General features: G+C 36.2%; 1 protein-coding gene across 1 annotated transcript in view; it reads left to right on the top strand.

Annotated features, from left to right (window-relative positions):
- Window positions 1–1,734: 1,734 nt before the first annotated feature.
- rapgef5a (Rap guanine nucleotide exchange factor (GEF) 5a) overlaps window positions 1,735–23,155 on the top strand; it is a 228,661-nt gene continuing 207,240 nt past the window's right edge. Inside the window, exon 1 of the mRNA XM_061983255.1 lies at window positions 1,735–2,589. Coding sequence (XP_061839239.1) covers window positions 2,446–2,589 — 144 coding nt within the window. The 5' untranslated portion in view covers window positions 1,735–2,445. The remainder of the gene's footprint in view (window positions 2,590–23,155) is intronic.

The following is a 23,155-nucleotide window of genomic DNA, read 5'->3' on the forward strand; positions in this document are numbered from 1 at the left end:
GAATGGATTTGAATGCCAAATTTTTTTGCCAATTTAAAAAAAAAAAAATTTTTTTTGATTAAAACATTAAACTATTGTAGATTTGACTTATTATAATTATTGATATTGGTATTGGTATTATTTTTGCATTTAATAAGTATTGTAATTGTATGTCTTCTCAATGGCTTTGTGCATTTCTATCCTAACTAAGTATTGTACAGCTGGGGTTGTTTTATTTTCTTTTATTCAATTGATTAACACTCTGTGATTTTTCAAAATAAAATTCTAAAGGTACATGAATAAAAATGTGTTTTTTAGGCCAACACTGCACGTAAAAGCTCTTGTAACCTGTCATTTCACGGTTATTGTGACCAAAACATCACAGTTATCATTATTATCGTGGTATTGTTGAATGTGACCCAAAAATGACTGTTTTATTCTTAGTATATATATATATATATATATATATATATATATATATATATATATATATATATATATATATATATATATATATGTGTGTATGTATGTACATATATGTATGTACATATATGTATTTTTATATATATGTATTTTTATATATATGTATGTGTACATATATGTATATATATTCAGTGTATGTATACATAGGTATGTATATATATATGTATGTATATATGTCAATATATACATATATAAACATATATATATGTGTCTATATTCAAATATATAAACATAAATATATTTGTGTATATACATATATATATATATATATATATGTATGTATATATATATACATATATAAACATATATATATATATGTGTCTATATACAAATATATAAACGTAAATATATGTGTGTGTGTATATATATATATATATATATATATATATATATATATATATATATATATATATATATATATATATATAGTGAATATAGTGAATGTTGTCTTTCTATCTGTGTTGGCCCTGCGATGAGCAGCAACTTGTCCAGGGTGTACACCGCCCTCCGCCCGAATGCAGCTGAGATAGGCTCCAGCACCCCCCGTCATCCCGAGAGGGACAAGCAATAGAAAATGGATGGATGGATTGTTGGATGTATATATATATATATATATGTATATATATATATATATATATATATATATATATATATATACACACATTTGTGTATATATGTATGTGTACATATAAATATTTGTGTATATATGTATGTATATATATATATATATTTGTGTACATATGTGTGTGTATATATATATACATATGTATGTGTGTATAAATATATATACACATTCATACGTATGTATGTATATATATATATTTGTGTACTGTACATATGTGTGTATATATACATACATATGTATGCATATATATATATACACATACATACATATGTATGCATGTCTATATATATATATACACGTGTGTATAAATATATATACACATACATACGTATGTATGTATATATATATATATATATATACACATACGAATATTTATAAATACATACGTATATGGGTGTGTATCTATGTATATATATATATATACACATACATACATACATACATATATATATGTATATATATATATATATATATATATATATATATATATACACATACATATATATATATGTATATATATATATATATATATAAAATGTCATATATGTTACACAAATAGATAGTCTGGCCCCCGACCATTAACCTTTAGCTCAATGTGGACCTTGAGTCGAAAAAGTTTGAAAATCCCTGCGTTAATAACTCTTGTTTTCATGTTAGCATTTCTTGCTAGCGAGCTGGCGCCAGTCAGTCCGCGAGTTTTATCAAAGTGCAGTTATCTATCACGGTTTTAAATTAGAATCTCAACTGCTAAAATACTTCATCATTATTAACCGTTTATTGTTACGTCCCTCGAGTCCACCGAAGCAAACGGCAGTTAGCGAGGGCTAGCAGGGATAGCGGCACCGAGGCTACGCTAACATTTTGGCCCCTGTCAGCCACCATAGCTGCTGCACTTTGGCCCCTGTCAGCCGCCATAGTCGGAGCCAATGAAAGGAACAAACCAGTAGAGGTCCACAGATGACCCGCGGGCTGCAATTTGGACACCTAAGGGAGTCAAAAGCGATTCAACCCCCCCCTCCTCCTCAGTCACACGCACGCGCACGCCTCGTCAACCTGCTCAGCCAGGGGCGTGCACGTCAGCCTGAGGGTGGAGCAGCAGCGGCGGCGGCGGCAGTGTCTGTGTCGGCGGCGTGACGTGACGTGCTGCGGAACACAAGTAGGTCGTTAAACGTCGTCCACGCCTCGGTGTGTCGCGAGCGCGTGATATGCGGGTCGCTCCGTGAGACGGCGAGGCGGGAAAAAAAGGAGGAAGAGGATGAGCGGGGCAATGGCGGAGAAGTGGCGCGGACGTTGAGGACAACACTCGGAACACAAACGTGGGACTGTTTTTCTTTTTTTGTTTTGTTTTTGTGTCCGTCATGGAGGACTCGGAGCCCGCAGAGGACGGCTTGCTCGCGGGCTTACGTTGGAACCGGAGCGCGCGGGACCAGGCTCAGCTCAAGCACAAAATCCGGGACCTGCCGGGACTACTTAAGCACGGACTGCACCTGCGGAAGAAGAGCGTGAGTACTCCGCCCCCCCTTCACCCCCCAGCGTGTCCCTCCGCCTTTCGCGCGCCGACGCTAACTTGTCAGCGGTGGGGGATGACGTCACGACTCAGGTGTTTTTTGTCCTGAGCGTGACTGTCGCAGGGTCAGCGTGTACGCGCGGGCGCGCGCCCATCATATAACCTGCTGTGCTATGCTAGACACCATACCTTCACACTCTGGTTGTCAAGGCAACACACGTTTATATTCATGATCACGTGATTCCCACTCCCTCATTATTGTTGTGGGTGAGCTGGAGCCTACCCCAGCTCGTTTCACATTCACGCCCATGAGAGTTTTTGTGGACACGCACACACGTTTCATGTCAATAATTCATCGCTCAGCCACAGTGTGACATTTAAAAAAAAAGTGATAATTGATGATCATAAATAGAGATGTCTGCGATGAGGTGGCGACTTGTCCAGGGTGTACCCCGCCTTCCGCCCCATTGTAGCTGAGATAGGCTCAGGGCCGGCCCGTGGCATAGGCCGTATAGGCAAATGCTAAGGGCGCCGTCCATCAGGGGGCGCCACGCCAGTGCCACAAATGTTGGAGAAAAAAAAAAAAGAAAAAAAGTTGGTACTATTATTTCTAAATACAAAAAAATAATCCCACGTTAATTAAAATGCAAAGTAAAGCCTATTTAATAGAAATATTATTTGTTACAACATTACGCCCCCCCCCCCTCCCTTCCCGTATCATGACTCTTTTTGGACGTCACCACATCAAAAAATCAACACAAGATGTCAAAACGACCAAAACTGTCAGGTGCCCAGGGAAGAAAAAAGAGAAAAGAAGAGGAGGAGAAACGAGAAAAGACAGAGGTAGCAGGTAGGTAACGTTAGCCTACATGAAATTATTTGTCTGTTACAGAATGTGATAGTAACCTGGCTTTTTAGCATTAAGCTAATGTTACATGATTCGGCAATTGCTAATCAATAAATAGCTAGTTCTGTTTTAACGTCGGGTTAATATTGTGGAGGGGGCTAAATTGTTATGGAAAATAATAATGTAATGTTAGGTAATTACAGTACTCCCACATTACATTCCTCAGGGACATTTGTATTAGATCTTTTAAGCAGGTGTTTTTGTTTACATTGTTATTGCCTTCTGGTTAGCTAATGTTTGCCCTGCAGGTAATAGTCACTTTTCCACCCCTTTATATATTAGGTATAGTTGTAAGTAAAAAAAAAGGTCAAAGACAAAGCTATTCGGTTTCTTGTGAGTATATACACTTCACTGCCGATGTGGGGGGGCGCCACCTAAAATCTTGCCTAGGGCGCCAGATTGGTTAGGGCCGGCTGAAGGGAATAAGCGGTAGGAAATGGATGGATGGAAATAGAGATGTCCGATAATATCGGCCTGCCGATATTATCGGCTGATAAATGCTTTAAAATGTAATATCGTAAATTATCGGTATCGGTTTTTAGATTTACAAAAAAATTTTTTTTTTTTTAATTAAATCAACATAAAAAACACAAGATACACTTACAATTAGTACACCAACCCCCAAAAAAACCTCCCTCCCTCATTTACACTCATTCACACAAAAGGGTTGTTTCTTTCTGTTATTAATATTGTGGTTCCTACATTATATATCAATATATATCAATACAGTCTGCAAGGGATACAGTCCGTAAGCACACATGATTGTGCTCCACTAATAGTACTAACCTTTAACACTTCATTTGACTCATTTTCATTCATTACTAGTTTCAATGTATCTATTTTTATATTGTTTTACTTTCTTTTTTATTCAAGAAAATGTTTTTAATTTATTTATCTTATTTTATTTTATTATTTTTAAAAAAAATGTACCTTATCTTCACCATACACGGTTGTCCAAATTAGGCATAATAATGTGTTAATTCCACGACTGTACAGGTAAAAGCCAGTAAATTAGAATATTTTGAAAAACTTGATTTATTTCAGTAATTGCATTCAAAAGGTGTAACTTGTACATTATATTTATTCATTGCACACAGACTGATGCATTCAAATGTTTATTTCATTTAATTTTGATGATTTGAAGTGGCAACAAATGAAAATCCAAAATTCCGTGTGTCACAAAATTAGAATATTACTTAAGGCTAATACAAAAAAGGGATTTTTAGAAATGTTGGCCAACTGAAAAGTATGAAAATGAAAAATATGAGCATGTACAATACTCAATACTTGGTTGGAGCTCCTTTTGCCTCAATTACTGCGTTAATGCGGCGTGGCATGGAGTCCATGAGTTTCTGGCACTGCTCAGGTGTTATGAGAGCCCAGGTTGCTCTGATAGTGGCCTTCAACTCTTCTGCGTTTTTGGGTCTGGCATTCTGCATCTTCCTTTTCACAATACCCCACAGATTTTCTATGGGGCTAAGGTCAGGGGAGTTGGCGGGCCAATTTAGAACAGAAATACCATGGTCCGTAAACCAGGCACGGGTAGATTTTGCGCTGTGTGCAGGCGCCAAGTCCTGTTGGAACTTGAAATCTCCATCTCCATAGAGCAGGTCAACAGCAGGAAGCATGAAGTGCTCTAAAACTTGCTGGTAGACGGCTGCGTTGACCCTGGATCTCAGGAAACAGAGTGGACTGACACCAGCAGATGACATGGCACCCCAAACCATCACTAATGGTGGAAACTTTACACTAGACTTCAGGCAACGTGGATCCTGTGCCTCTCCTGTCTTCCTCCAGACTCTGGGACCTCGATTTCCAAAGGAAATGCAAAATTTGCATGGTTGGGTGATGGTTTGGGGTGCCATGTCATCTGCTGGTGTCGGTCCACTCTGTTTCCTGAGATCCAGGGTCAACGCAGCCGTCTACCAGCAAGTTTTAGAGCACTTCATGCTTCCTGCTGCTGACCTGCTCTATGGAGATGGAGATTTCAAGTTCCAACAGGACTTGGCGCCTGCACACGGCGCAAAATCTACCCGTGCCTGGTTTACGGACCATGGTATTTCTGTTCTAAATTGGCCCGCCAACTCCCCTGACCTTAGCCCCATAGAAAATCTGTGGGGTATTGTGAAAAGGAAGATGCAGAATGCCAGACCCAAAAACGCAGAAGAGTTGAAGGCCACTATCAGAGCAACCTGGGCTCTCATAACACCTGAGCAGTGCCAGAAACTCATCGACTCCATGCCACGCCGCATTAACGCAGTAATTGAGGCAAAAGGAGCTCCAACCAAGTATTGAGTATTGTACATGCTCATATTTTTCATTTTCATACTTTTCAGTTGGCCAACATTTCTAAAAATCCCTTTTTTGTATTAGCCTTAAGTAATATTCTAATTTTGTGACACACGGAATTTGGGATTTTCATTTGTTGCCACTTCAAATCATCAAAATTAAATGAAATAAACATTTGAATGCATCAGTCTGTGTGCAATGAATAAATATAATGTACAAGTTACACCTTTTGAATGCAATTACTGAAATAAATCAAGTTTTTCAAAATATTCTAATTTACTGGCTTTTACCTGTATGTATCGGTATCGGTTGATATCGGTAATTAAGAGTTGGACAATATCGGATATCGGCAAAAAAGCCATTATCGGACATCCCTAATCATATATCTTTCTTGTGGTCACTGAATCTGTCGCCAACAAATCAAATTGAGCGCCTGTCGCTCTGGGGTAGGCTCCAGCTCAGCCCGCCTTGATGAGGAAATGGCAGAAAGTGAATGGATGATTGGATTAACTATTTGAATCAGAGGTGTCAAAGTCGTTTTCCCATCGCAATTATGTTTGGCCCCAGAGGGCCACTTCTAACAGTGAATACTATTAAAACAAAAAAAAATTATGCATTTAATTAGTAGATATAAAAAAAAAATAAAAAAAAGTAATAAAAAAAAAATGGTACGTTGCAATAATTTCACCTCAAAATGTAGTGTATATTACTCTAAATGGCAAAAACAGTACTGCTGTTTTATGGTTAAAAAAAATGGCAGCTCAGTTGCCAGAATTTTACTGTAAAATTTACATTATTTTTTTTTACTGTAAAAAAAAAAAGCAATTTCACAGTAAAATTTTGGCAGTTTTTAAAAAATTTTGTTTTTTACTGCAAATCAACAGCTGTATATTTTTCGGTGTATTACTGTAAATACCAACACGTCACCACAGTTTATTACAGTAAAAAAAAAAAAAGTACTGTTTCTTTCATTTAGAGAAAAATGCTGTAAAAACCACAGTAAAAAACACAAATTTAATCAATCAATCAATCAATCAATCAATGTTTATTTATATAGCCCTAAATCACAAGTGTCTCAAAGGGCTGCACAAGCCACAACGACATCCTCGGTACAAAGCCCACATAAGGGCAAGGAAAAACTCACCCCAGTGGGACGTCGATGTGAATGACTATGAGAAACCTTGGAGAGGACCGCATATGTGGGTAACCCCCCCCCCTCTAGGGGAGACCGAAAGCAATGGATGTCGAGTGGGTCTGACATAATATTGTGAGAGTCCAGTCCATAGTGGATCCAACATAATAGTAAGAGTCCAGTCCATAGTGGGGCCAGCAGGACCATGAAATCTATTGCTACTTTTACATTGCACAATATTTTGATGGATAACTCGCTTTGAAATCACTATTATTACCGTATTTTCCGGAGTATAAGTCGCTCCGGAGTATAAGTCGCACCCGCACCAAACAATCTGTCACTCCTAATCGCTAAATCCCATGAAATCTTATACATCTAGTCTCTTATGTGAATGAGATCAATAATATTTGATATTTTAAGGTAATGTGTTAATCATTTCACACATAAGTCGCTCCTGAGTATAAGTCGCACCCTTGGCCAAATTATGAAAAAAACTGCGACTTATAGTCTGAAAAATACAGTAGTAATTAAAAAATGGTTTGAATTTTGATAATATATTTTTGTATAATTAGACAATATTTAAGTTAACATAATTTGCGATTAAATGGAGTAAAAAAAAAAAAAAAAAAAGTTCTCCCAAAATAGAAAGAAAGAATACATTTAGTAAGAAAAGTTACAGTACTTTATTGATACATATTATTTCCAGGCTTTCCAGGGCCAAATAAAATGAAGCGGCGGGCCACATCTGGCCTTGAGTTTGACACCTGTGACATATATGTTGAGTAAAAAGGACCACCGAGACAGAATAGTACTTGGCCAAGTTATACTAAAGCTTTAGGAGACCAGCCCTTACAATGCAACCAAGCGAGATCTAAAAAATAAGACAAGTTAATTCTAATAGTGGGAAGGCAGCCTTACAGAGAGGGATGCACCTGCTGAGAAGAAGAGGGACCGTGTCCTTCTAACAGTGAATACTATTATTACACCATTTTTTATTGCATTTTATTAGTGGATTTAAAAAAAACTAAAATCTAAAAAAAATATGGTACGTTGCAATAATTTCACCTCAAAATATAGTGTATATTACTGTAAATGGAAAAACAGTACTGCTGTTTTATGGTAAAAAAAAAAAAAAGGCAGCTCAGTTGCCAAAATTTTACTGTAAAATTTACATTATTTTTTTTTTTACTGTAAATATTTTTATTTTATTTTACAGTAACATTTCGCAAGGTTTTTTTTTTTTTTAGCGCAAATCAACAACTGTATATTTTTCGGTGTATTACTGTAAATGCCAACACGTCAACACAGTTTATTACAGTAAAAAAAAAGTACTGTTTCTTTCATTTAGAGAAAAATGCTGTAAAAACACAGTAAATGTCACAATTTGACCATGAAATCTATTGCTACTTTTACATTGCACAATTTTTTGATGGATAACTCTCTTTGAAATCATTATTATTAGTAATTATTTTTATTTAGAAAATGGTTTGAATGTTTGATAATATCATTTTGCATAATTAGACAATATTTAAGTTAACATAATTTGCGATTAAATGGTTAAAAAAGGCAGCTCAGTTGCCAAAATTTTACTGTACAATTTACATTAGTTTTTGTTTACTGATTTTTTGGTGTATTACTGCAAATGTCAAAACGGCACCACAGTTTATTACAGTAAAAAAAGTACAGTTTTTCTTCATTCAGAGAAAAATGCTGTAAAAACACAGTAAATGTCACAATTTGACCATGAAATCTTTGCTACTTTTACATTGCACAATTTTTTGGATAAATTGCTTTGAAATCATTATTAGTATTATTCATTTCTATTTAAAAAATGGTTTGAATGTTTGCTAATATATTTTTGCATAATTAGACAATATTTAAGTTAACATCATTTGCGATTACATGGAGTACATATATATTTTTTTCTCCCAAAATAGAAAGAAAGAATACATTTAGTGAGAAAAGTTACAATACTTTATTGATACATATTATTTCCAGGCTTTCGAGGGCCAAATAAAATGAAGTGGCGGGCCACATCTGGCCCCCGGGCCTTGAGTTTGACACCTGTGATTTAAATCACAAACACACTTGTGAATACTATTAAAACAAAAAAAAATGGATGCATTTAATTAGTAGATTTAAAAAAAAAAGTAAAAAAAATATGGTACGTTGCAATAATTTCACCTCAAAATGTAGTGTATATTACTGTAAATGGCAAAAACAGTACTGCTGTTTTATGGTTAAAAAAAAAAGGCAGCTCAGTTGCCAACATTTTTCTGTAAAATTTACATTTTTTTTTTTACTGTAAATAAAAAAAAAGAAGCAATTTCACAGTAAAATTTTGGCAGTTTAAAAATTTTTTTAATGCATTTTATGCATTGTACAGTGTGTGTGCTGCTACTTATTGTTTACAGTTTTTGGGTTTGACAGCCACATTTTGGAGCGTTATTTTGTCAACGCTTTTTAACAGTTAAAGTTAAAGTACCAAACTCGGATCAGTGCCACCAACGGCAACTTACGCGTGTTCTACGGTTGTGAGGCCTGTTGGATTTACTGCCAAGTTCTCTAAAAAACGAGAATTGAACATTCAATTCACGGGCGACAGCTCTGGTGGACATTCCTGCAGTCAGCTTGCCGACTGCACGCTCCCTCAAAACCTGCGACATCTGCGGCATTGTGCTGTGTGATAAAACTGCACATTTCAGAGTGGCCTTTTACTGTGGGCAGCCTAAGGCACACCTGTGCAATAATTATGCTGTTTAATTAGCATCCTGATATGCCACACCTGTGAGGTGGGGTGAATTATCCTGGAAAAAAAGAAATGCTCACTAACACAGCTTTAGACATATTTGTGAGCAATATTTGAGAGGAATATGTCTTTTGTGTATATAGTAGGGGTGTAACGGTACACAAAAATTTCGGTTCGGTACGTACCTCGGTTTAGAGGTCACGGTTCGGTTCATTTTCGGTACAGTAAGAAAACAACAAAATATAAATTTTTGGGTTATTTATTTACCAAATTTGCAAAATCTTCCACCAAAAATATTTTTCTTAGTGGAATATTTGATGTGAAGTAATGGGAACCTTGGATAGGTCAATAATTCATAATAACATTGATTTTGATTCAATATTATGTTTTAGCAATGACAGTTTGAAAGAAAAAAAAACAGCTTTGTTTTATTAGTCAACATTGCAACTTTTTCTAAATTACATTTAACCTTTTAAGCTTTTTTATTTCACTTTTGTTAGGTTTTTGTTTATTTTAATAGTATTTTTAGAATGTGCCGTGGGCCTTTAAAACATTAGCTGTGGGCCGCAAATGGCCTCCCCTGCTATAGATTAGGGCTACAACAACTAATCGATTAAAATCGATTATAAAAATAGTTGGCGATTAATTTAGTCATCGATTCGTTGGATCTATGCTATGCGCATGCGCAAAGGCTACTTTTAAAATTATTATTATTATTTTTTTTAATAAACCTTTATTTATAAACTGCAACATTAATGAACAGCTGAGAAACAATAATCAAAATAAGTATGGTGTTTTTTTCCAATAAAATACTGGAAAGGATAGAAATGTAGTTAGTCTCTTTTATCCGATTATTAATCGATTAATCGAAGTAATAATCGACAGATTAATCTATTATCAAATTAGTTGTTAGTTGCAGCCCTACTATAGATAATAAAAATTAAATGTGATAAATCTATGGATAAAAAGCAGAGCCTGGCGACGCATGCGCGTTTATCATAACTCTCTCTCTCTCTCTCTCTGTCTCTGCCCCTCCCTCACCAATGCTGCTGCCACAATTTGTTTTGTTTTTAACCCCTTCTTAACCCTGAACGTACATTGAAAATACACGCAACCCTAACTCAAAATGCCGGACATTTGAGGCATTTAAGAAACTCCGCAAAAGAGGACATGTCCGGTGAAAAGAGGACGTATGGTCAGTCTATCCTAACCCGTTAGCTGCTAGCATGCCGTGTGTTGTGCCTCGGTGTGCATTGTTTACACAACGTGCGTTACGCTACTTAATATGTCCGTGTGGAAACTCATTTGGTACACCTCCGAACCGAACCAGAACCCCCGTACCGAAACGGTTCGATACAAATACACGTACCGTTACACCCCTAGTCTATAGTAAAAGTTTTTCATGAAAAATGGGAGCAAAAAACAAAAGTGTTGCATTCATATTTTTTGCTATAGTGCTTAGAGATGGGGGAATTGGAGTGAGGTGAGAAAATCCTAATGTGTCTATTTCACCAAAATAAACTGTAAAAAGTAATTAATGGGAGATAAAACCTCCAAAAGCCAAACACATTCTAAGTGAAGCTGTTCCCAATATTCTGCTCAGAGGAAAAAAACAGAATATATCCGTGAACGTGTGAGTCACAAGCAGGCATTATCTTGGAGCAGCAGGATGTAAAGCGTTTAATCCCCACAGCGAGAGGAGTCATTAGTATCTTTGGTAACATTTGGAGCCGACGGGACAAGAAGCCCTGAAACTCATCTGTCTTGCGTTCGCACAGAGGGAATGTTTCTCCTCTGGCTGCTCAGCGATAATGAAGACAAGTAGAGCTGACACTTGTGCAGCCGTGGGGATTGTCAGGCGTGTTCCTGCCACGTCAGGGTCAGGGATCGCACCCATTTACTGATTTGGACACTATTTGTCCACAAAAGACCGGGAGGAACACAAAATAGTAAACAGGTGTCTGTACCGCGACATAAAAGGACAGACTATGCGCCACATATCCATCATCTACACTAGGAATGTCCCGACCGATCGGCCACCAATCAGTATCGGATGATTTTCCTGAAACTGTAAGGCAGAGGTGTCAAAGTCGTTTTTACTGAGGGCCACATAGCAGTTATGTTTGGCCCCAGAGGGCCGCATCTAACAGTGAATACTATTATTACACCATTTTTTTTTAATGCATTTTATTAGTAGATTTTTTTTTTAAACTAAAATGTAAAGAAAATATGGTAAATTGCAATAATTTCACCTCAAAATGTAGTGTACCGTATTTTCCGCACCATAAGGCGCCCCTGGGTTATAAGCCGCGCCTTCAATGAACGGCATATTTCAAAACTTTGTCCACCCATAAGCCGCCCCGTGTTGTAAGCCGCATCTAACTGCGCTAAAGGAATGTCAAAAAAACAGTCATGGAATCGTATATCAACATGGACGGAGCTGCTGAAAAAAGCCACCCGGCCTCTTCGCGTGAACTTAAACTTACCTTAACCACTCGCTCATCTTTTCTTCATCCATCCCTTCGAGTTAGCTTTTATGATGACGCCGGCTGGAAAGGTCTCTTTTGGCAAGGTCTTCCTTTTGAATATCACCATGGGTGGAAGTTTCTGGCCATTAGCATGGCAAGCTAGAACCACAGTGAAGGATGACTTCTCATTCCCTGTGGTGCGAATATTCACCGTACGTGCTCCCGTTGTATCCACAGTGCGGTTCACAGGAATATCAGTTGCTGTGAAATAGTAATCCGTGTGCGGATGGAGAGATTGCGTCTTTTCATGAACCGGATCCCTGTCACTTGGTAGGAGCCATTTTGTGGTCTTTACAGATGTAAACACACAAAGGAAATGAAACGTACGGTATATCCACGCGCTTTTTCTTCTTCTACGCGGGCGGGTGGTTGCTTACAGTAGAAGAAGAAGCGCTTCCTGTTCTATGGGGGCGGGTGCTTACCTTGGCGGTTGCTTGCGTAGAAGAAGAAGCGCTTCCTGTTCTACCGGGAAAAAAGATGGCGGCTGTTTACCGAAGTTGCGAGACCGAAACTTCATGAAAATGAATCTTAATATTTATCCATATATAAAGCGCACCGGGTTATAAGGCGCACTGTCAGCTTTTGAGAAAATTTGTGGTTTTTAGGTGCGCCTTATAGTGCGGAAAATACGGTATATTACTGTAAATGGAAAAACAGTACTGCGGTTTTTATGGTAAAAATAAAAAAGGTAGCTCAGTTGCCAGAATTTTACTGTAAAATATTGCAGTCAGTACACAACACGTAAGAGGGCGGATCGATCTATGAATTTGTTGTGTCGATACCAAGGGTAGTATCGGTATATGATTTTGATCAATGTTTTTATTTTCGCAAAATAATTTTTTGTTGATGTTTTCAAACATAGGGAATAATTCCAAATGATTTTAAATGAGTAGTAGATCATGCACAAACACAAAATAAATCATCCGTTTAAAAAAAAATAAAAAATTCTCTTTTCAAGGCATGCTGTGTTTTACATTTTTTTGTTGATGTTAAAAACATAGGGAATAATTCAAAATGATAAAAATAAAGTATTATCATTATTTTTAAATAAAATATTCTCTTTTCAAGGCGGGTTGTGTTTTACATTTTTTTGTTGATTTTTACAAACATAGGGAATAATTCCAAATGATTTAAATGAGTAGTAGATCAGGCACAAACACTAAATAAATTATCAGTTTTTAGTTGTTTTTTTCAAAATAAAATATTCTCTTTTCAAGGCGGTTTGTGTTTTACATTTTTTTGTTGATGTTTACAAACATAGGGACTACATTTTGTTGATGTTTACAAACATAGAGAATCATTCCAAATGAAAAAAATAAAATATTTTTATTATTATTATTATTATTATTATTATTATTATTTTTAAATAAAATATTCTCTTTTCAAGGCGGGTTGTGTTTTATATTTTTTTGTTGATGTTTACACACATAGGGAATAATTCCAAATGATTTAAATGACTAGTAGATCAGGCACAAACACTAAATAAATTATCAGTTTTTAGTTGTTTTTTTCAAAATAAAATATTCTCTTTTCAAGGCGGTTTGTGTTTTATATTTTTTTGTTGATGTTTACAGACATAGGGACTACATTTTGTTGATGTTTACAAACATAGAGAATCATTCCAAATGAAACAAATAAAATATTATTATTATTATTATTATTATTTTTAAATAAAATATTCTCTTTTCAAGGCGGGTTGTGTTTTACATTTTTATGTTGATGTTTACAAACCTAGGGAATAATTCCAAATTATTTAAATGAGTAGTAAATCAGGCACAAACACTAAATAAATGATCTTTTTTTTTTTTTTCTAAATAAAATATTCTCTTTTCAAGGCGGTTTGTGTTTTAATTTTTTTTGTTGATGTTTACAAACATAGGGAATACATTTTGTTGATGTTTACAAACATAGAGAATCATTCCAAATGAAAAAAATAAAATATTATTATTATTATTAAATAAAATATTCTCTTTTCAAGGCGGGTTGTGTTTTACATTTTTATGTTGATGTTTACAAACCTAGGGAATAATTCCAAATTATTTAAATGAGTAGTAAATCAGACACAAACACTAAATAAATGATCTTTTATTTTTTTTTTCTAAATAAAATATTCTCTTTTCAAGGCGGTTTGTGTTTTAAATTTTTTTGTTGATGTTTACAAACATAGGGAATACATTTTGTTGATGTTTGCAAACATAGGGAATAATTCCAAATGATAAAAATAAAATATCCGTTTTTTGTTGTTTTTTTCAAAATAAAATATTCTCTTTTCAAGGCGGGTTGTGTTTTCAAATTTTTTGGTTGATGTTTACAAACATAGGGAATAATTCCAAATGATTTAAATGAGTAGTAGATCATGCACAAACACTAAATAAATGATCAGTTTTTAGTTTTTTTTCTAAATAAAATATTTTCTCTTCAATACGGTTTGTGTTTTATATTTTGTTGTTGGTGTTTACAAACATAGGGAATCATTCCAAATGATAAAAATAAAATATTAGGTTTTTTTGGTTTTTTTTTTTCAAAATAAAATATTCTCTTTTCAAGGCGGGTTGTGTTTTACATTTTTATGTTGATGTTTACAAACATAGGGAATAATTCCAAAATATTTAAATGAGTAGTAGATCATGCACAAACACAAAATAAATTATCCATCCATCCATCCATTTTCTACCGCTTGTCCCTTTAGGGGTCGCTGGAGCCTATCTCAGTTGCATTCGGGCGGTAGGCGGGGTACACCCTGGACAAGTCGCCACCTCATCACAGGGCCAAAAAGAAGTGATCCGTTTTTTAATATTTTTTTTCTAAATAAATTATTCTCTTTTCAAGGCGGGTTGTGTTTTACATTTTTTTGTTGATGTTTACAAACATAGGGAATAATTCCAAATGATTTAAAAAAAATTATATATATATATATATATATATATTTAGAAAAAAATGTATTTTCAAGGCGGGTTGTGTTTTAAATTTTTTGGTTGTTTACAAACATAGGGAATAATTCCAAATAATGTAAATGAGTAGTAGATCATGCACAAACACAAAATAAATTATCTGTTTTTTGGGGGGGGTTTCAAAATAAAATATTCTCTTTTCAAGGCGGGTTGTGTTTTAAATTTTTTTGTTGATGTTTACAAACAGGAAATAATTCCAAAAGATTTGAAAGAGTAGTAGATCATGCACAAGCACAAAATAAATTATCCATCCATCCATCCATTTCCTACCGCTTGTCCTTTTCGGGGTCGCGGGGGGTCACTCGATCCTATCTCAGCTGCATTCGGGCGGGGGGCCGGGTACACCCTGGACAAGTCGCCACCTCATCACAGGGGCCCAAAATAAATTATCCGTTTTTTTTGTTTTTTTTTTCAATATAAAATATTCCCTTTTCAAGGCGGGTTGTGTTTAAGAATTTTTGGTTGATGTTTACAACCATAGGGAATAATTCAAAATGATTTAAAAAAAATTATATATATATATATATATATATATATATATATATTTAAAAAAAAATCTCTTTTCAAGGCGGGTTGTGTTTTAAATGTTTTGGTTGATGTTTACAAACATAGGGAATAATTCCAAATTATTTAAATGAGTAGTAGATCATGCAAAAACACAAAATAAATTATTTGTGTTTTTTGTGTTATTTTTTTCAAAATAAAATATTCACTTTTCAAGGCGGTTTGTGTTTAAAAAATGTTTGTTGATGTTTACAAACATAGGGAATAATTCCAAATGATTTAAATGAGTAGTAAATAATAGATATTGCTTTTGCTTAGTTATTTCTTATGTTTTGCTCAAACAATTGTATGTACGGTATTTTCCGCACCATAAGGCGCCCTGGGTTATAAGCCGCGCCTTCAATGAACGGCATATTTCAAAACTTTGTCCACCTATAAGCCGCCCCGTGTTATAAGCCGCATCTAACTGCGCTAAAGGAATGTCAAAAAAACAGTCAGATAGGTCAGTCAAACTTTAATAATATATTAAAAACCAGCGTGATGTGGGCGCGCATGGAGTCGTATATCAACATGGACGGAGCTGCGTGAAAAAAGCCACCCGGCCTCTTCGCGTAAACTTACCTTAACCACTCGCTCATCTTTTCTTCATCCATCCATCCCTTCGAGTTAGCTTTTATGATGACGCCGGCTGGAAAGGTCTCTTTTGGCAAGGTCTTCCTTTTGAATATCACCATGGGTGGAAGTTTCTGGCCATTAGCATGGCAAGCTAGAACCACAGTGAAGGATGACTTCTCATTCCCTGTGGTGCGAATATTCACCGTACGTGCTCCCGTTGTATCCACAGTGCGGTTCACAGGAATATCAAAAGTCAGTGGAACCTCGTCCATGTTGATAATGTTCTCTGGCCGGATCTTTTTTTCAGCTATCTTGTTTTTACAATATGCACGGAAAGTAGCCAGCTTTTCTTGAAAGTCTTTAGGCAGTTGCTGTGAAATAGTAGTCTGTGTGCGGATGGAGAGATTGCGTCTTTTCATGAACCGGAAACCTGTCGCTTAGTAGGAGCCATTTTGTGGTCTTTACAGATGTAAACACACAAAGGAAATGAAACGTAATATCCGCGCGCTTCTTCTTCATCTACGCGGGCGGGTGGTTGCTTACAGTAGAAGAAGAAGCGCTTCCTGTTCTATGGGGGCGGGTGCTTACCTTGGCGGTTGCTTGCGTAGAAGAAGAAGCACTTCCTCTTCTACGGGGAAAAAAGATGGAGGCTGTTTACCGTAGTTGCGAGACCGAAACTTTATGAAAATGAATCTTAATATTAATCCATATATAAAGCGCACCGGGTTATAAGCCGCACTGTCAGCTTTTGAGTAAATTTGTGGTTTTTAGGTGCGGCTAATAGTGCGGAAAATACGGTAATGAAATTGAAGGAGGAACTACGTATTTTGAATATTGTCTTGGTAAACTCACCATAAATACATTGACCAATTTACAGTTAATACATGTGAGTGTGTAAACACAATAATCTCATCCTTAGGCCACACATTTTGAGTCTAATATGAGAAAATCATATGACAGTTTTTTTCCTCAACCTATTAAGGGATTGATCCTCTTTCAGTGTCACCTTGGAGGTTGGAGTCTTGCATGAATGTCCATGGTGACCTGTTATGATACTCAATAAAAGATTAGCTCTTGCTTGAGGGAACACTTAACCTAGTTCTCAGCGAACTTGGCCTCACGCCGCCCCGTCTGAGCACGCTTGACTTCTGAGGTCACACGTCGCCTTTTATATCCTGTCCTGTCAGTCAGTCCCAATTGTGCGGCGGCCATTATTAATGCGTTCATGGTTTTATGGCGTGAAAGATGGGTCCGAGGGATGGTCAGCTCTCCTAACTACAGACCTCAACTCCATTTTGATTCTCTTGTCCCAGACAATAATAATCCAGTTTATGAAACGATGGGAAAAAGCAGAAACATGGAGGGTAAATTGGTGATGTCATGTCGTCACTAGCAATATGGCACCTCGTTATGGCTTCTGGCAAATAGGACATATTGTTTAGAAAATAATCTTGCTGTGCTTCTGAAATACACATTTTGTGCGATGATCCTTTAAGGCAGTGATTCTCAAACAGAGAATCCTACGTGTGTGTTTCAGCATTTTTGGACTGACAGAAATGGAAAAATGTTAGACATATTGTCTATTCAGCAAACGTTTTCTCAAACTAGCTAAAGCATCACTTAGTTGATTATTCAAAGACAGTGTTACCGTTAAAGCCAGGGGTGTCAAACTGCTTTTCATCGAGGTCCACATCGCAGTAGGGCTGCAGCTAACGATTATTTTTCTATCGATTAATCTATAGATTATTTTTTCGATTAATAGGTTAATCTATAGATTATTTTTTCGATTAATCTATAGATTATTTTTCCTTTTACCGATTATTTTTTTTATTTAAAATGAAGAGGAAAAAATAAATGTAGGCCAGTTTTTTCAAAAGGCATGGCTTTTATTTACAAAAAAAAAAAGTATGGCCACTCAGTCAACATTGACAACAACATGACAAAATATTCTGTAACAATGTAAACATTTAAAACTTTTAACATTTAACAAAATTAAAAGTAGCTTATTTGCTTTTTAATGTGCAAATATAAAAGTAAACATCCAGTGCAAATCTTAATATTCTGGAATAGTATAAGCATTTCAAAAGTAAAAGTATTGCTTATTTTGCTTTAAAATGTGCAAAAATAAAGATAAACATCCAATACAAAAAAGTGCAAAACGGAAATATTCTGTAACAAGTGTAAACATTTCAACAAAAGTAAAAGTATTGCTTATTTGCTAAAATGTGCAAAAATAAAGCTAAACATCCAATACAAAAAAGTGTACAGTGTAAACATTTCAACAAAAGTAAAAGTATTGCTTATTTTGCTTAATAACACAACAATGATAGTATGATTAAAGTGAAAGTTAATTGTTGGTTTGTACATAGTATATGTAACTGTTAATGTTGTAAAAGGTATTTGCACAACTAATTAACGTTAGCGTTTGTGACACGTCTTGTGCCGTGGGGTTCTTTCAGGACCGACAGACTGAACGCCAGACGGCTTTGCCAGGTTTACAATCTTTTCATTTTACACAAAGTCTTTTCTCTTCCAACTCTTTTCTCTTTCTTTCCTCGCTTTTCAGCTCCTCTTCCTCGCTCGCTTGTCGTCCCCTGTCTCTTGCGGCGTCGCTTCCGGCGCGCCGCCCCGCCTCGCCGCTCGCTCGCCGCCGCCGCCTCTCCACAGCGTTAAAGAGGAGCGCGTCTTTGTAAACACTGAACAGGCACGCCAAACGCGCCTCTCAGAGCAAACGGTGCTTTAGTTTATGAATTTACAACGCAGATACAAATGACACATTCATGTTTTTGTGTAATAATGACAACGTATACGCACGCGGACGATTGACTTGTTGATGGTGATGGCAAGAACGCTGTCGGGGGTTTTCTTTTCAAATGTTCGTTCATAGCCGTTGTGCTGCTATGATAGGCCATTTCCGCTCGACACAGTGTGCATACAACAACATTATTAGGCCGTTTATTGAAATACTTCGACACTTTTGACGACTTTTGGCGTGCTTTTTTCCCCTCGCTCGCATCGTCTGCTTTGCGCTCCGCCATGACAGTAGTGTGACGTAAATATGCGACGCGCCGACGCACAAAAACGGCGTCGACGTATTTACGTAACCGATGACGTCGACTACGTCGACGCGTCGTTTCAGCCTTACATCGCAGTCATGGTTGCCCTCAGAGAGCCGCTTGTAACGGAGAGTAATATTATTGCACAACAATATACATTTTTTATGTACCGTATTTTCCAGACTGTAAGGCGCACTTAAAATCTTTTTTTCCCCCTCAAAACTTAACAGTGCGCCTTATAACCTGCGCCTAATGTATGGAATAATTCTGGTTTTGCTTACCGACCTCGAATCTATTTTATTTGGTACATGGTGTAATGATAAGTGTGGCCAGTAGATGGCAGTCACACATAAGAGATAAGTGTACACTGCACTATGATGGCAATATGACTCAAGTAAACAACACCATCATTTGATATGTTCCATTGATAATATAGAACATTACACACGGCGCTCAAACATCTATCAAAATGTTTTAGTCGGAGGAGCCGCAGCCACGCTTTACCGTGTACCGCTCTAGACCCTTTTCTTGTCTAACAGAATTGCTATTGTGACATCCGGTGGAAACATTTAGAACTGCAGAATATTTCATTTAAAAAAAATTGCGGCTAATTTTTATATTTAGAAGGGTCGGACTAAACCTGTTTGCAGGCCTGATCCCGCCCGCGTGCCGTATGTTTGACAACCCTGTGCTCAGCCTTAGTGTGTGGGCAATATGTATGCAAATGTGCTCGCATGTGGATGCCAGCATTTTGCATACTGTGCCAAATGGTGCGTTCACAAGTTCACAACCCAGTGGGAAACTTCAAAACCATCTCGATGTCTTTCATGTTAGGATCACCCCACAAGAAAAAAAGTAGGAGGAGGCTGGATGAAAGGAGAGTCACATTGAACAGTGCACACCACTAAATTAGGCCAAATATCCACAATCTATTTCAAATGTGGTCAAGAAAATGTGTTAAAGAGACCAAAGATGGCATTACCAATGCCTCTCATTTAGCTGCTGCAGTATCATATTTCAACTACCAATTCCTGGTTGTAAACTATTTATATAACTATAACTATATATATATATATATATATATATATATATATATATATATATATATATATATATATATATATATATATATATCCATCCGTCCATCCATTTTCTACCGCTTATTCCCTTTGGGGTTGCGGGGGGCGCTGGAGCCTATCTCAGCTACAATCGAGCGGAAGGCGGGGTACACCCTGGACAAGTCGCCACCTCATCGCAGGGCCAACACAGATAGACAGACAACATTCACACTCACATTCACACACTAGGGCCAATTTAGTGTTGCCAATCAACTTATCCCCAGGTGCATGTCTTTTGGAGGTGGGACGAAGCCGTAGTACCCGGATATATATATATGTATATATATGTATATATATATATATATATATATATATATATATATATGCATATATATATATATATATATATATATATATATATATATATATATATATATATATATATATATATATATATATATATATGCATATATATATATATGCATATATATATATATACATATATGTATATATATGTACATATATGTATGTATGTATATATATATATATGTATATATATGTATATATATATATGCATATATATATACAGGTAAAAGCCAGTAAATTAGAATATTTTGAAAAACTTGATTTATTTCAGTAATTGCATTCAAAAGGTGTAACTTGTACATTATATTTATTCATTGCACACAGACTGATGCATTCAAATGTTTATTTCATTTAATTTTGATGATTTGAAGTGGCAACAAATGAAAATCCAAAATTCCGTGTGTCACAAAATTAGAATATTACTTAAGGCTAATACAAAAAAGGGATTTTTAGAAATGTTGGCCAACTGAAAAGTATGAAAATGAAAAATATGAGCATGTACATTACTCAATACTTGGTTGGAGCTCCTTTTGCCTCAATTACTGCGTTAATGCGGCGTGGCATGGAGTCGATGAGTTTCTGGCACTGCTCAGGTGTTATGAGAGCCCAGGTTGCTCTGATAGTGGCCTTCAACTCTTCTGCGTTTTTGGGTCTGGCATTCTGCATCTTCCTTTTCACAATACCCCACAGATTTTCTATGGGGGAGTTGGCGGGCCAATTTAGAACAGAAATACCATGGTCCGTAAACCAGGCACGGGTAGATTTTGCGCTGTGTGCAGGCGCCAAGTCCTGTTGGAACTTGAAATCTCCATCTCCATAGAGCAGGTCAGCAGCAGGAAGCATGAAGTGCTCTAAAACTTGCTGGTAGACGGCTGCGTTGACCCTGGATCTCAGGAAACAGAGTGGACCGACACCAGCAGATGACATGGCACCCCAAACCATCACCCAACCATGCAAATTTTGCATTTCCTTTGGAAATCGAGGTCCCAGAGTCTGGAGGAAGACAGGAGAGGCACAGGATCCACGTTGCCTGAAGTCTAGTGTAAAGTTTCCACCATCAGTGATGGTTTGGGGTGCCATGTCATCTGCTGGTGTCGGTCCACTTCTGTGTCTCTGTGTCCAACAACGTATTTGCTGAATTTGTAAATGTCAGGTTCAAACACTGATGACATCTATTAAACAAGACAAGAAGCAAAGAATTAAACAGAGACAGAATTCAATTTGGCTCAATTTGAGGAGAGACGTCTGGGCTGTACTCTTGAACAGTCTCCACTACGCTCTGGCGAAAGATTGTACGCCTCCTCTTTTATTTGGACTTTCCCTGATTACATGGCAACAGCTGTTTCTAAGGGAAGGGGGTCGTAAACAACCATCGCCTTTGATTAAAACAGTTCAAAGAAAAGGTCGTAAACAGTTCACAGAAAAGGTCCCTGGAGGGGATTCAGGTCCTGGGGAATGGTATTTTATTTTATTTTTATTTATTTTTATTTTTTGTCATAAAGAAATACAATCATGTGTGCTTACGGGCTGTATTGATATATAATGTAGGAACCAGAAATATTAATAACAGAAAGAAACAACCCTTTTGTGCGAATGAGTGTGTATGAGTGTAAATGGGGGAGGGAGGTTTTTTGGGTTGGTGCACTAATTGTAAGTGTATCTTGTGTTTTTTATGTTGATTTAATAAAAATAAAAAATAAATATATATATATATATTTATTTTTATTTATTTTTTATTTCCTGTGCGTCTCGGTACCAATCGATCCACGGACCGGTGGTTGGGGACCACTGCTCTACGGCACGAGTGTCATACTTTTTCCATTGAGGGCCACAAACTGAAAAATTAAAGCATTTCATATTTTTAATTTTTGAAAGCCATGCAATATGTTTTTTTCTTTTAGGGCATTCCTTCATTTTGGTGAATGTCAAAGTTCCCGGGGACCCCTTCATTGACAGAGGGGTCAATAAAGTGTTAAAAATAACTTGTATATTAATATTTGTTTACTTTCAAGTCTTAAATATCTACAGATCAACTTCAGATCTATCCGTTGCCATAAAGTTAAACATGTTTTTATGTTTTATGCCTTTTTTTTTTGGCAAAACACTCTTTTCTATGAGAAAAACACAAAATGTGCAATTTTTTCACCCACATTTTTTTTAACGTGGAATATTTGATGTGACTCAATCGGGACCTTAAATAGGTAAATAATGCATAACAACATTGCTTTTGATTTATTTTTTTTTATTTTTTTTTGAGAAATAAAAGTTTGAAAAAATCGCACTAAATGTCTCAGGGACCCAAAAAGACCCCGCTCATAAAAGTGTTGAAAATAAATCAGACATCAGTATACATTATTTTTTCATTTCAATGCTTAAATCTCTCGATCAACTTTTATAATACGTTTT

Source organism: Nerophis lumbriciformis, linkage group LG21, assembly GCF_033978685.3.
Source record: "Nerophis lumbriciformis linkage group LG21, RoL_Nlum_v2.1, whole genome shotgun sequence".
Taxonomy (NCBI): Eukaryota; Metazoa; Chordata; class Actinopteri; order Syngnathiformes; family Syngnathidae; genus Nerophis; species Nerophis lumbriciformis.